The 15,678-nt window shown below is 44.9% G+C and overlaps 1 protein-coding gene across 3 annotated transcripts in view; it reads right to left on the reverse strand.

The window, feature by feature from the left end:
- The window catches only part of CEP57 (centrosomal protein 57), a 65,478-nt gene that overhangs the window by 6,581 nt on the left and 43,219 nt on the right, over positions 1-15,678 (reverse strand). For 2 of the 3 annotated variants that reach the window (XM_089687927.1, XM_089687928.1), the window contains exons 4-10: positions 15,362-15,483; positions 14,719-14,826; positions 10,676-10,753; positions 8,397-8,495; positions 7,544-7,627; positions 6,473-6,693; positions 4,506-4,650 (exon numbers count right to left, since the gene is read on the reverse strand). In XM_089687927.1, coding sequence (XP_089544053.1) covers positions 4,506-4,650; positions 6,473-6,693; positions 7,544-7,627; positions 8,397-8,495; positions 10,676-10,753; positions 14,719-14,826; positions 15,362-15,483 — 857 coding nt within the window. The remainder of the gene's footprint in view (positions 1-4,505; positions 4,651-6,472; positions 6,694-7,543; positions 7,628-8,396; positions 8,496-10,675; positions 10,754-14,718; positions 14,827-15,361; positions 15,484-15,678) is intronic. The other variant, XM_089687929.1, reaches the window with a different exon arrangement.

Below are 15,678 nucleotides of genomic sequence, written 5' to 3' on the forward strand. Positions count from 1 at the left end.
AGAACTGGAGTACCGCATTGTAGCTGTCTTTCGCTTACAGTGCGGTTGGCAAGCCGTTAAAGTAGTGAACCTGTGATGTGCCCATGTAAAAGAAAACAAAAGGGTCCTTTCACACAGGCGTTCCGTATGTCCATTTTTCATCTGTCCGTTTAGGGATGAAAAACGGACCCCCATGTATTTCTATGGACTAGCGGATGTAAACAGATTATCATCTGTTTACTTCCGTCAATGTCCGTATCCGTTAACATCCGTTTTTTTAAACGGAATAAAACCCTATTTTTCTTCTATAAAAAAAAAAACAGAACGGACGAAAAACAGATGTAAATGAACATACGGGCCATTTTTGCATTGGTAAAGGCTGTATAAAAGTGATGTAAAAACTGACAAGAAACTGATCTAAACTGATCAAGAAAAAATGTGACTGAACTGATGAAAAAACAGAATGCCCGTGTGAAAGGACCCAAAAAATTCACTCTAATACTGGCCATACATGGGTCGAATTCTGAAGGAATTTTCTTTAGAAAATCAGAAATTTTGTGCGTTTTGTAACGTGGGCCACCATTGATTTTGAAATTCGACCTACTAAGTCTTTAATTTCACCTCATGTTGCTACAGAAAAGAATATTCGTGGCCAAGAATTTTTTCTTTTCAGGTCACAGCTCATGCTTGTTTATTTTTCAATTACATTTCCTGCACGATTCTTCCATCATTGATTAGAAATTTGTTTTCGTTTTTCAGAACATTTCCAACATGCCCAATCACTCAAATTTGATGTTCGTTTGTAAATCGGCCGTTGCTGTGGCCCCACTAATCGTGCAAAATTTTGAACCCAACTTCTTAGAAAAGATTTTCAAAAGAAAATTATTATTTCGGAATTCAACCCGTGTATGGCGGGCTTAACGTTCTTCCTCTCACCTTTTCCTTCCTCCACCGCTGCTTTATTTAGAGCAGTATTAAACCCAAACAAAGACATAAAATGAATGCGGCCACCACATTTAAGGATTAGTAAGCTGTCATATATCACATTTTTGTTTTTTTTCCCTTATCTTTAACTTGTAATACGGCCAGTAACACACTGTCTTAGCTGTCTTCGCTGATCCCCTGCTGATTGGAGCAGAATGCGCGGATGACAGGTTCGTGTCCGCTCAGTTTATGTAGAGTGGACACAGAGTCCACTCTACATCCATCTAGTCCACAAGCCTGCTCTGCTCTATGGGTGGTTGGAAGTAAATGGACTCTGCTGTTCATCTACAGCCAGCAGCCTCCAATCCAGTCCACCCAAATAGAAAAGGACGCAGTCCTCCTAAATTGTTTTAGTGAGCCTGATCAGACCTGGAGGTAGGCGGGTGTAAACAGACAAGTCCAGTCACACCCGCCAGTCCATAGGAATGCATGGACCTTCTGACTGGGTCCGCCTCAAAAACTGAAAAGCAGACCATGTGAAAGAGCCATAAGGCTTTAAAGCACACATCAGTGTTTTGCAACTTTGGTGCTGTTGGACAGCTCTAGTAAAGTGCAGGAGCCATTCAGTTCAGCGGTCATTTCAGATTGCCCTAGTGCAGTGATGGCGAACCTTTTTGAGCCCGAGTGCCCAAACTGCAACCCAAAACCAACTTATTTCTTTCAAAGTGCCAACACTGCAATGAAACCTGAATATCGAGCTTTTGGTTTAGAAAAAACAACTCGTACAGTAGTGCAAACTAATTAACAGTACAGGGATGACCAGAGACTGCGGACACAGTACAGGGATGACCAGAGACTGCGGACACAGTACAGGGGATGACCAGAGACTGCGGACACAGTACAGGGGATGACCAGAGACTGCGGACACAGTACAGGGAATGACCAGAGACTGCGGACACAGTACAGGAGATGACCAGAGACTGCGGACACAGTACAGGAGATGACCAGAGACTGCGGACACAGTACAGGAGATGACCAGAGACTGCGGACACAGTACAGGAGATGACCAGAGACTGCAGACAGTACAGGGATGACCAGAGACTGCGGACACAGTACAGGGATGACCAGAGACTGCAGACACAGTACAGGGATGACCAGAGACTGCGGACACAGTACAGGGATGACCAGAGACTGCAGACACAGTACAGGGATGACCAGAGACTGCGGACAGCACAGGGATGACCAGAGACTGCGGACACAGTACAGGAGATGACCAGAGACTGCGGACACAGTACAGGGATGACCAGAGACTGCGGACACAGTACAGGGGATGACCAGAGACTGCGGACACAGTACAGGGAATGACCAGAGACTGCGGACACAGTACAGGGAATGACCAGAGACTGCGGACACAGTACAGGAGATGACCAGAGACTGCGGACACAGTACAGGAGATGACCAGAGACTGCGGACACAGTACAGGAGATGACCAGAGACTGCGGACACAGTACAGGAGATGACCAGAGACTGCAGACAGTACAGGGATGACCAGAGACTGCAGACAGTACAGGAGATGACCAGAGACTGCAGACACAGTACAGGGATGACCAGAGACTGCAGACACAGTACAGGGATGACCAGAGACTGCAGACACAGTACAGGGATGACCAGAGACTGCAGACACAGTACAGGGATGACCAGAGACTGCAGACACAGTACAGGGATGACCAGAGACTGCAGACACAGTACAGGGATGACCAGAGACTGCAGACACAGTACAGGAGATGACCAGAGACTGCGAACAGTACAGAAGATGACCAGAGACTGCGAACAGTACAGAAGATGACCAGAGACTGCGGACAGTACAGGAGATGACCAGAGACTGCAGACACAGTACAGGGATGACCAGAGACTGCGGACACAGTACAGGGATGACCAGAGACTGCGGACAGTACAGGAGATGACCAGAGACTGCAGACACAGTACAGGAGATGACCAGAGACTGCGGACAGTACAGGAGATGACCAGAGACTGCGGACAGTACAGGAGATGACCAGAGACTGCGGACAGTACAGGAGATGACCAGAGACTGCGGACAGTACAGGAGATGACCAGAGACTGCGGACAGTACAGGAGATGACCAGAGACTGCGGACAGTACAGGAGATGACCAGAGACTGCGGACAGTACAGGAGATGACCAGAGACTGCGGACAGTACAGGAGATGACCAGAGACTGCGGACAGTACAGGAGATGACCAGAGACTGCGGACAGTACAGGAGATGACCAGAGACTGCGGACAGTACAGGAGATGACCAGAGACTGCGGACAGTACAGGAGATGACCAGAGACTGCGGACAGTACAGGAGATGACCAGAGACTGCGGACAGTACAGGAGATGACCAGAGACTGCGGACAGTACAGGAGATGACCAGAGACTGCGGACAGTACAGGAGATGACCAGAGACTGCGGACACAGTACAGGAGATGACCAGAGACTGCGGACACAGCACAGGAGATGACCAGAGACTGCAGACAGCACAGGAGATGACCAGAGACTGCAGACAGCACAGGGATGACCAGAGACTGCGGACAGCACAGGGATGACCAGAGACTGCGGACAGCACAGGGATGACCAGAGACTGCGGACAGCACAGGGATGACCAGAGACTGCGGACAGCACAGGGATGACCAGAGACTGCGGACAGCACAGGGATGACCAGAGACTGCGGACAGCACAGGGATGACCAGAGACTGCGGACAGCACAGGGATGACCAGAGACTGCGGACAGCACAGGGATGACCAGAGACTGCGGACAGCACAGGGATGACTGCTGACCTTTGGGGAGGGAGGGGGAGCGGGTACCTGAATTTGACAGGTACCCGCTCTTACTTCCGCAGAGTTTTTTTTTTTATCTTACCTGTTCCTTTATCCAGCCGCGCGTTGTCTTCCCGGCTTCTGTAGTGTGGGCGGACAGCCGGATGCCCAGTGCGCATGCGCGAGAAGCGCTGCGCTTTGTGATTGGTCCGGCGGCTTCTGGGATCTTTCATGTGTCCCAGGTACCGCCTTACCATTCACAAAGAGCACTGCTTCTTGTGCATGCGCACTTGGGACCCGGCTGTCACGCACACTACAGCCGGGAAGACAGTGCGCCGCTGGATTCTCCTGGCGTGCCCACAGATAAGGCTCGGCGTGCCGGCTGTGGCACGCGTGCCATGGGTTCGCCATCACTGCCCTAGTGAATCATACACAGAATGCACTCTAGGGAAGGAATCAGCCACTTTAAAATTCTCCTTGAAACGTTTTTTAAAATCAGCTTATTTACATATGCAGACCATAGACAAGTCGAAAACCAAACTAAATTCACGTTGATCGTCAAATCGTTTGTTTTTCGCATCATTAGTGTGCCAGTTGCAACATTTTCGTGCTGCAATTGAAAGCGCCTGATCCAACATGCTGGGTTTTTCTTTTAGAATAACAAAACAACTGATAGCACAACAGTATGTTTTCCGATCGACAGAACTTTCAGTTTTCGATGGACCTTAGGCCCATCCTGAACAGGTATGATTATACTTGGTTACTGTACAAAGTGTGTGACCCACCCTTGCTTGGTGTTTGCGTACTTTGGTTATCTGATCAGCTTTGGCTTCCATTCTCCTCACTAGAGCTGCCAATTCATATTCAAGATCCATTTTCAGGCGGTCGGAATGTGCTTTGTGAACCTGCTTCAGCAGCTCCTGATGATCGCTAGGAGAAAAAAAAAAAAGTAAAAACAAATGCCATTTGTGTTCTAGAACAGAGCTGGTTCTTATATGCTACATTTACTCAAAGAATAAAAACAATCCTAATGTAAATAACCAGCAGCACATCAACACTATAAAAATGGACACAGCAAAAAAAAAAAAAAAAAAGACCAAACAACAAAAAAAAACACACAATGAAAAAACACAACGAAAAAAATCACACAACGACAAAAAACACACACGCACACACACACTGAGATGAACAGCAGAAACCTAGAAGTGCACATAAAACGTGGAACCTGCGGGCAGGTATCAATAATCTTAATGACACCCTGCCCCCACTGGAAATCACACCCGCACTGGGAAGCACACTGTAGTGTGGTTCCCAGTGTGGGCTGCTATTTCTGGAAAGGTGCAGGGACCTTTTCCCTGTCTTTTGTGAGGCACGGCTGCCCTGGGATTCCCTCTCCTCATTAGCTGAGACATAAAAGGAAGCCATTGGCTCTCACTGCTGTCAATAAAAGCCAGTGAGCCAATGAGGAGAGCAAAGGGCAGGGCCAAGCAGTGGCTCTGTCTTATGGAGGTGTAGAGTCAGGCTCGAGAGCGAGCATGCACCAGTGCCCCCATAGCAACCAGATTGCTATTGGGGGCACTGGTCAAGGGGGAGGAGCCAGGAGTGCCAGCGGTGGACTCGAGAAGAAGAGGATCAGGGCTGCTCTGTGCACAACCACTGCACGGAGCAGGTAAGCATGACATTTCATTGTTTAAATCCGAACAAGTGTGTTATATGGAGTGGTAAAGAGTTAAAAACCCATGTCAAATTTTTATTTCTGTTAGAATCTCTGCTGGGGGAATTCACTATTCTGCAGAGAGTGCGATGAAAAAGGGGAAGCACGTGTTGAAGCACAAGTTGTTTTTTTTTTTTTTCTCATCACTCACAGCGCACTGAAGCACAAGAAATGTGCCCTCTGGGCTAAATTTGTTTTACACACGGATAATTTAACTGGACATTATTATTGTATATTGTTTATTAATCACTTGCATTTGTGCACACTAACATATCTTTTGGGGGAGGTGCACTATAGTACCATATTTAGGTACGCGTACTCAGGCGGGAGGTAATAGTTATTCACTTCTCATTTTGTAAAGGAGGAACGTGGTTTGATTTCACTTTCATTCTCATTGTGGAATAAGTTGAGGAGGTTTCTGTAGTTCCCGCTTGACTCACTTGGTCCATCTCTAAATACAGGAAGGTGCTCCGTAGGATGGAGGGATTCTCCACAACATTTTATTTTAGCACGCATTATCATATTTCCTCTAATTGACACGTTATGAGAATAGGAAGGGGGGAGGTGTCTTGTAGCAAGGAGTGGATTTCCAATGTCAAAAAAATTTAGATTCATCCCATTGAGCACTTATATCAACTTCCATGGGGGGGGGGGCATCTTTTTCAAATTTTTTACATGTTATGAGCAGTGCTACACCCTTATGTTTACATTTACTTTACACATTTTAGTTAAAGTATGGTAGGTGTTAGTAGCATCCTACACCACTGCGCAGTATCAATCCATATATTTTTCACATCTATATTGTTACCTTTTTTTTTTCAGTGGACACCATTCCTTTATGTATCAATAGAACAATACCATTCTTTTAAATGCCTAACGAGGCAGGGAGACCATGGATGGGTCTTTATATGTGCCTCCGGGGATTCACACAAAAATTTATAAATAACTCATTTTTTTTTTTTAAATGTCTGCCTGGATTCAGTTGTTAATCAGAAACATCTATAATCCAATCTATAATGAATATCAACTTTAACTCACAAGCTCATCTGGCCAAACTCATCTTCTAGAGTGTGTAAAAGTTCAGAAAGGTCCTGATAGGTTTTAGAATCTGTATCGTTCTTCCATCTTACTCCGTACATTTTCCTGTCTATAGGCTGGTCACTGACCACACGATCATTACACAGGACCTTATTGTGCTGTTTCATGAGATGTAGAACATGTTGCACATTGGCCCCCACTGAATGGCTTGGAGCTGTTGACTGAAAAAACACAAAAACACACAAAATGAACAAACATAAGCCTTTACGTTTTGGAAATAGGTGGTCAAGTTTTCATTGTTGTCCCTATTGAACCCCTCACATCTTGTGTGTGTCAATGATGCAGGCAGTGAGGGGAAATCTAAGCTAAGCTAACATTTTTACTTTGCATAACACATCCTCTGCCAAGATAACAATTTTACCTGACCATTACCCTTACTGTATATAGGAGATTGTTGGAACATCCCAATCCAAAACTTTGGGCAATTATAAGGAGCTGGCTCTACCAATGTTGGATGAAAGACCTGACTTGCAACCAGCATTTCAATTCAGCCCAAAGCTGTTCAGTAGGGTTGAGGTCTGGGCTTTGTGTAGGCCACTCCAGTTCCTCCACAACAATCTCATCATCACATGTCTTTATAGATTTGGCACTGTGCACAGGTTCACAGTCATGCTAGAACAAATAATAACCTTCCCCAAACTGTTGTTGGAAGGATGGCTTTGTATGCTGTAACATTACCAGGAGAGGGAGAGGGAGAGGGAGAGGGAGAGGGAGAGGGAGAGGGAGAGGGAGAGGGAGAGGGAGAGGGAGAGGGAGAGGGAGAGGGAGAGGGAGAGGGAGAGGGAGAGGGAGAGGGAGAGGGAGAGAGAGAGAGAGAGAGAGAGAGAGAGAGAGAGAGAGAGAGAGAGAGAGAGAGAGAGAGGGAGAGAGGGAGAGAGGGAGAGAGGGAGAGAGGGAGAGAGGGAGAGAGAGAGAGAGAGAGAGAGAGAGAGAGAGAGAGAGAGAGAGAGAGAGAACACATACACTTGTTCCCCAATTTACAATGGAACCTATTCTGGAGTTACAGCTTACCTTGCCTGCCACAAATGGAACATCTCCAAGGCTTAGCCTGTAGTGGGGTTGTGTCTGTCTGCTATGGCTTAATGAGCTGGCCTTCTATAATAAAAGACAAAGTGACAGCACTTATTACCACTAGCAGTCATAACAGATCTATCAATACATACTGAACTTTTGCCAGATTTTCTAACCTTCACATCATGGCCATTTACACTGTTATATGCTGAAAACCCAGAAGTTGCTGTGTGCACTTCTAAAGTGTACCTATTAAGAGCACCAGAAAAATAAAAAAAGAGAACTGTAGGTGTGATTAAGGCCCAGTTCACACAAGTGCAGGCCATGCGGCCTGAATGGGCTGCTGTGCCCATGTTTCATGCAAGGAAAAGGTGCATGCACCTTTTCCAAAACACAGCCGCACAGAAACCGCATGGTCTTTTTGATCACGCTGCAGGAGGAGGTGCGTGGGGGAGCCATTCAGAATGAATGACACATCCGTGCATCTGGGAAGAGAAACGCGTTGCGGCTGCAAGAATCTCATCCATTCCCGCACCCACAACATGTGGGCTAGTGTGAAGCCAAGTGATGCTAGTGAGTGTATACAGCAAGATTAAGAGTGTATATAAAAAGGCTTCTGCAGGCATTTTTTAAAAAATGATTTTGCATTTAATGTTTGACGGCTGGAATAAGCATTGCCCAGAGAGAGGCTTTTATCACCTCGTACAATCAGCTTAATTTAAGGGAAAGTGGTTCCAAAGTTCCACTTGTCACTCCCCTCGTATAGTAAGTATTAGATTGTACAGGATTTCCTAAATATTCTCTACTGTTTAAAAGAAAACAACCTCTTGCAGCGTGGATATATGTATATTACCTGCTCAGTATAAGATGTGGGCTTTGCGCTCTTTGCATCTTTTGTGACGGAGGTTAAAGATTTGAAAAGAATTCTGTTGGTTTCCAGACTTGACTGCAACTGCAAAATACACAAATAGGCCACTTTAATGAGTCAATACAAAAAGAATGATGATCAAAAAAGTGTGATAGCCAATACCAACAAATCAGATTTTACTTTATTATATTCGCATCAGCTGGAGTTAAGCTCCATTTCTACTGAACGTAAAAGACCTTCCTAAATCAGACAAGAGGACTTCCATTGCCTCTGCTCCTCTTTGATTTAATTTCCTAATATTACTGCAGCGTGGATTTCCCTGACTAGATGGTGAAACCTCCGTCCCCTTCCAATATAATATGGCTTTGTTGACATTAAAGTGATATTAGAGGCAATAAAAAAAAAAAAAAAAACATGTTATTACTTACATGCTCTGTGCAATGGTTTTGCATAGAGCAGCCCCGATCCTCCTCTTCTCAGGTCCCCTGTTGGCACCCCTGACCTGTCCCTCCTGCCACGTACCCCTTGAGCGAGCAGCTTGCTACGGGGGCACCCAAGCAGACTCACTTGCAAGCCGCAGCTCTGTGTGTCCATTCACACACAGAGGTGTGACTTGGCCCTGCACCCTCTTTCTCATTGGCTCAATGGGTGTGATTAACAGCAGCGGGAGCCAATGGCTCCCACTGCTGTCTCAGCCAATGGGAAGGGAAAGACTTGGGAGAGCCGAGATTCTTATGCATATGGCTGGATTGCGATGGTGCGACAGGGTTATGACAGTTTGGAAATACAGGGGTAGACAAAAATATGGAAACACTACATGATTTGTAAGTGTGAAAGTGACCACCAACATGTTTCGTGTTGAAAGGTGAAGTGATGTAACAGTCTTTTGCTTCCACTGCGTGATAAGACACCTAATTAACAGGTGGGAAGTCTCACATTTGTCATTCATTGCATGCGCTGCAAATAATACAGAGTCATGTCAGAGCTTACTGAGCACCAATGAGGGCAAATTGTTGGTGCCACTTACCTGGTGCCTGTGTGATTGAAGTTGACAATTTATTTGCAAGGTACAGTACCAAAGGTTATGACGGCATATACAGTTTCCGGAAAAAACGTCGTCTGCATAAGCACGGTCATCATGGTCAATTGACCAAGAGACAAAAAGGACATTGTGCAGGATTGTGACCGGAAATAAGAAAACAACTGCTGCAAAAGTGACTGCAGGGCTCAATCTCAGTCTTCCAAAGCCAGTGTCCACAAAAACTGTGCAAAGGGAACTCCATAAGAAAAACATTCATGGGCGAGCTGCAATTGCCAAACCAAAAGTGACCCATATTAATGCTCTGCAAAGGAGAGAGTGGTGCAACACCCATACATCATGGACTGTTAATCAATGGAAGACTAATATGGTCCAATGATTCGAGTTTCACACTGTTCCCAACCACCTGACGTGTTTATGTGTGGCAAGCACTGTCCCAAGCTTGTGACCAGGACTGCCAACACTAAAAGCATGGAGGCGGTGCAATCATGGTTTGGACAGCCAAATCTTGGCATTCTGCAGGCCCCATCATCACCTTGAGAGGTAGAGTCACTGCCAGCAACTATGTACAAATATTGGCTGACCATGTGCACCTCATGGTGCAGACATTGTTTCCCGAAGAAAGTGCCATTTACCAAGACGACAAAGCTCTGATTAACACAGCTGGTGTCAAATCGTGGTTTGATGAGCATGCAGATGAAGTCTTGCACCTTACTGTCTTGCTGCAGTCGCCGGACCTCAATATCATAGAGCCACTATGGTCAATTTGGGATTCAAGGTTTGGGCTCATTTTCCGCCTCTGGCATCTCTGCGAGAACTGGCACAATTTTTGCATAAAGAGTGGTATCAGATTCCATTATCTACCATCCAAGACTTACAGTATATTTGTCAATTCCCAGGAGAATTCAGGCCATCCTGGATGCCAAAAGGTGGTCCAACACCATATTAGGTAACGATTTTGTTCTTTCACCTGGTGTTTCCATAATGTTATATATATATATAGGCAAACTGCAGTAACCAAGAACCAACTATTTATAATCTTATTTATACCCACATTAGGCTGGTGAAAGCATGTTATGGTTGCCACGGGTTACTGCAAATCACCGAGCTTTGTGCGGTTCTTAAAACAACAGCCCACAAATCCAGAGAGGGGTCAAATGACAAGATCATGACACAACAGAACATTGCAATCATTTGGCAGATCTGTAGGTTTTGCTGAACATACCTGAGTTGCTTTCTCTTCAATCCGTTTCCGGTGTCGTTCTTCTTCCCTTAGCTTCTGTTCAATGTCCCGGATTTTATTCTTGGGGAAAATAAGTGCATTATATTTTTATTTTCTTTATTAAAACAACGTAGAACTATATAGTGTTTTGTGATGCCCCCGACACTGCACATATTGTGTATACCAGTACATCACTATTATCATGACCAATGTCATGTCCAAGTAACACATAAAAAGATGATGTTCTCAAATCAGAAAAATGTATTGAGCTAGCTCAAGTGTCCTATATACCGGGACAGCTGTACCAGATGACACTGCTCTTTGAATACCAGCTCTCAGGACTTCTACTGCAAATCATGTACATCCTGTATTCCACAAATTGAGTATCTAATTAAGACATTACTCTCTACAAAATAGCCCGACAACATGGAAGCAGAAATGTATGATCCTTATTTACACTATCTATCTTACTGTTGCTAATGGTTGAAAAAAATGTTCAAGTGAGAATTTTAGTTAAGTGAGAACAGCTAACCTGAAGTACTTTCTGCAGGGTCATGTGGTATCCGAAAATATAGAAGATGAGATGGAATGGGAAGCTCGGACAATAGACCCTCATCCTCTGGGAGAAAGAATGTGGGCATTCCCAAAGCACAGGTCATGTACAATGAATACTCAGAGCACTTTCAAACCCTAGCGTGGGGCTGAAACAACTAATCGACAGAGATGCTATCCTATGGCTGACCAGAGAGAAAGGCAATATCCCCTTACAGCAACATAATAATATCGGTGTTTCCCAACTACTCGTCCGAAGTCGAAAAGCAACGATCCCGTTTCATGGATGTCAAGCAGCACCTTCACACTAAACACCTGAAGTATGCCATGCTTTTCCCTGCCTGCCTTCGGGTGGTGGGCGAAGATCAGGTGCATTATTTCAAAGATCCGGAGACAGCTTTGACCTGGCTCGACCAACATGATGGGCATCATAGCCGCCTTGCTTGAACCAGTCACCACCTCACGGGGGTTGTGGATATCTTTTTCCCCACGCCAAGGGGCCGGAAGGAGACTCTGATTCTCCCCCTTAAAGCTGGATATAAATTTTCCTCCCCGGACCTTCTTCCCAGCATCCTTCTGAATCTTTTACAGCCCCCCCCCCCCATTTATTTAATTTTATTTCTACCTGCCTCCCCCCATTATCTTCCTTGTCCTTCCCCTCCCCCCCTTTCTTCTTTCTGTGTCTCCCATTTTGGCCCCGGTATTATTATATCCTGCTCCACTGACAACCCAGCATTTTTTGCCCCCTCCACCATTTTCTTATTTCCACCTCAAGCTATCCGAGACTGGAAGACAGGGGGAGAACCTCCTTTTTCTCCATGTGGGGGGCCTGCCACACTGGAACTTTCACCATTGAGCAGATGTTCCCAGATCCAGCCAGATTATCTATAACCCACTTTAAGCTGACAGTTGCACCTTGTGCTCTACCGTCCAATCATCCCTCCAGCAAGTGTTTGTCCCCTTAGGACTGTGTTTTATGATTATATGTTATGGGATATATGCTCCCACCAGGTTGGGGAGGTGGAGGGCAAGGTGGGGGTTTGGGGAAATGCTCAGGCTTTTCTACATGTTTGTTATAGTTGGTATTTATCAGAACCATTGGTACATTGTTTTGTGCCACACATTTGCACTATTTATACTCACTTATGCTCAGGATGTTCTCTATAATGTCTCTGCCATGGGGGCTCTGCCAAGTTCTGAGTAGCACCAACACCAGAGCAAAAATTTTTGTAAAAACTCTGAAAGTCGTGGCCAACCCAAATAATAGTGCTATGAACTAGAAATGCTGAGCGCCTACTGAAAACCTCAGAAATATTTGGTGAGGAATGAATATCGGTACATGCAGATATGCGTCCTTGATGTCTATGGATGCCAAAAAAATCTCACAAAACAACTGTCAATCTCCCTAGGTCTGGTGCACCATGCAAGATCTCACGTCGTGAAGTGTCAATGATCATGAGAACAGTGAGGAATCATCCCAGAACTACACGTGAGGATCTTGTCAATGATCTCCAGGCAGCTGGGACCACAGTCACCAAGAAAACAATTGGTAACACACTATGCTGACAAGGATTGAAATCCTGCAGTGCCCGCAAGGTCCCTCTGCTCAAGAAAGCACATGTCCAGGCCCATCTGAAGTTTGGCACTGAACATCTGAATGATGCAGAGGAGGACTGGTTGAAAGTGTTGTGGTCAGATGAGACCAAAATCGAGCTCTTTGGCATCAACTCAACTGGCCGTGTTTGGAGGAGGAGGAATGCTGCCTATGACCCCAAGAACACCATCCCAACTGTCAAACATGATGGTGGAAACATTCTGCTTTGGGGGTGTTTTTCTGCTAAGGGGACAGGACAACTGCACTGCATCAAAGGGACGATGGACGGGCAATGTACCGTCAATTCTTGGGTGAGAACCTTTTTCCCTCAGCCATGGTATTGAAAATGGGTCGTGGATGGGTGTTCCTGCATGACAATGACCCAAAACACACGGCCAAGGCAACAAAGGAGTGGCTCAAGAAGCACATTAAGGTCCAGGAGTGGCCTAGCCAGTCTCCAGACCTAATTCGATTGAAAATCTGTGGAGGGAGCTGAAAGTTCGAATTGCCAAATGTCAGCCACCAAACCTTAATGACTTGGAGAGGATCTGCCAAGAGGAGTGGGCCAAAATCCCTCCAGAGCTGTGTGCAAACCTGGTGGCCAACTACAGGAAATGTCTGACCTCTGTGATTGCCAACAAGGGATTTGCCGCCAAGTACTAAGTCATGTGAAGGGGATTAAATACTTTTTTCCCTCATGACCATGCAAATCAGTGCATCATTTGTTAGACATGCATTTCTTTTGATTTTTTTGTTGCTATTCTGTCTCTCAGTGATACAATACACCTACCATTCGATTTTTAGACTGATCATTTCTGAGTGAGTGGGCAAACATTAAAAATCAGCAGGGGGTCAAATACTTATTTCCTTCACTGTAAGTGATTTTGCAGTTTCAGGTAGGACCACCATTCGTGGCCTTGGCTGTCAATCACCGGGTCCCGTCCGGTGATAACTCGCAGGCACCTGGTGATTGCCGAGTACTACCAATGAGGGAGAAAACTGTATGTAAACAATAACAGAGCTCTGCATAACAGAGCCATACAAAGCAGTGTGCTTACAGTTGAAAGCACACACAGTACATAATGTGAAACAACACACAGTTAACCCTTTGATCGCCCCATGTTAATCCCTTCCTGCCCAGTGCCATTAGTACAGTGTCAGTGCTTTTCATTAGCACTGATCACTGTATTGGTGTCACTGGGGATGTCAGTGACACCAAGTCAGTTCCCCCAGTGTCAGAATGCCTGTCACAGTCCCGCTAGATGTCGCTGATCACCGCCATTACTAGTAAAAAAAAATTAAAAAATTCCAGTATATATACCGCCATTTGTAAACGCTATAACATTCACGAAAAACAATTAATTTACACATATTGGGATTTTTTTTAGCAAAGACATGTAGCAGCATACATTTTGGCCTAAATTTATGAAATTTAATTTTTTAAACTTTTTTATTGGACGTTTAATAGCAAAAAGTCAAAAATATTGTTTTTTACTCAAAATTATCCGTCTTTTTTTGTTTATAGCACAAAAAATAAAAAACGTTGAGGCGATCAAATACCACCGAAAGAAAGCTCTATTTATGGGAAAAAAAGAACGTAAATTTAATTTGGGTTCAGCGTTGCATGATTGCGCAACTGTCAGTTAAAATAACACAGCACCGTAACACAAAAAATGGCCTGGCCAGGAAGGAGGGTAAATCCTCTGGAGGGCAAGTGGTTAAAGTAGCACAATGCCTTATAGAAAAAAATGGCCTGGTCATGATGGGGGTTAAACCTTAAAGAGATTATGTGGGCAACAATTTAAAATATTTCCACTAGCAAGATCTAATAAGTTGCCATGGACAACATACTTTTCTTACTTCCAGGTTTCATAGCCAACAGTGTTCAGACACGACTTACCTCTGATACAACTTGTATTGTAGTTAGTTTTAAGTATTCTTGTTCCAGTTTATCTAGCTTCTCTTGCAAATTAATTTTCTCTAGTGCTTTGTCACTTTCAAGGGTCACCTGCAGAAAGAACAATGACAACCATATTGTAGGTTAACATTATGAAGCTAAGAAATATTGTATGCAGGGGCGGACTGACAACTCATGGGGCCCCAAGGCAATAGGGGATCATGGGGCCCCTGTGTCCTTGCCCAAACTCAAAAAAGCCTATGAAAATGGTACCAGGGGCATCTCATGGGGCCCCCTACTGACCCCGGGCCCTCGGGCAGTGCCTGAGTTTTCAAATGGTCAGTCTGCCCCTGATTGTATGTTGAAGGTTCTTTTGGATGGAAATGGAATAATCAGTATACTGTGTTTGAACAGTTGGATCGAACATAAGCAATTGGAAAAAACCCAGCCAAGCATGGAGAAACAAACAAATCACATGCAAAAAGTGTCCCATATTTACAACACACATTTTGAAAGCTATTCAAAAAGATATTTAAAGATTGCAAATTAGAGGTAAGAAGAAGTAAAAGCTATCAGAGTTGTCTTTATGCTATTCAGGATTCAGGTAGGGAAGGAGGAGGAACAGGGATATTTATTACTTTGATACCTGTGTCTGCAGCACAGATTTCCTTTCACTCTCTGCATTCTGTACCGTCTTTTTCATGTATTCCAGCTGTCTTTCCAAAAGGCTGCATCGGGACTGAGCTGCCAACAGCTGTCTAGTGAGGTCTATGAGGAGCAAAAACAAAAAACAGAGAAATCACTATCATGTATAGAACCAGACAACAAAGCATGAAAACTAGAGGATTCTGGGGGAGCTTTGCTTGGCCAAGGTAATCTGTTATATTACAGTAATTGTGTATACAAACTGCAGAGCTTACACAGCATTTACTGGTTTAACCAGTTGCCGCCAGGCCTATGGCC

Source organism: Staurois parvus, unplaced genomic scaffold, assembly GCF_062004578.1.
Source record: "Staurois parvus isolate SC_StPar_1 unplaced genomic scaffold, SC_StPar_1.0 ptg000440l, whole genome shotgun sequence".
Taxonomy (NCBI): Eukaryota; Metazoa; Chordata; class Amphibia; order Anura; family Ranidae; genus Staurois; species Staurois parvus.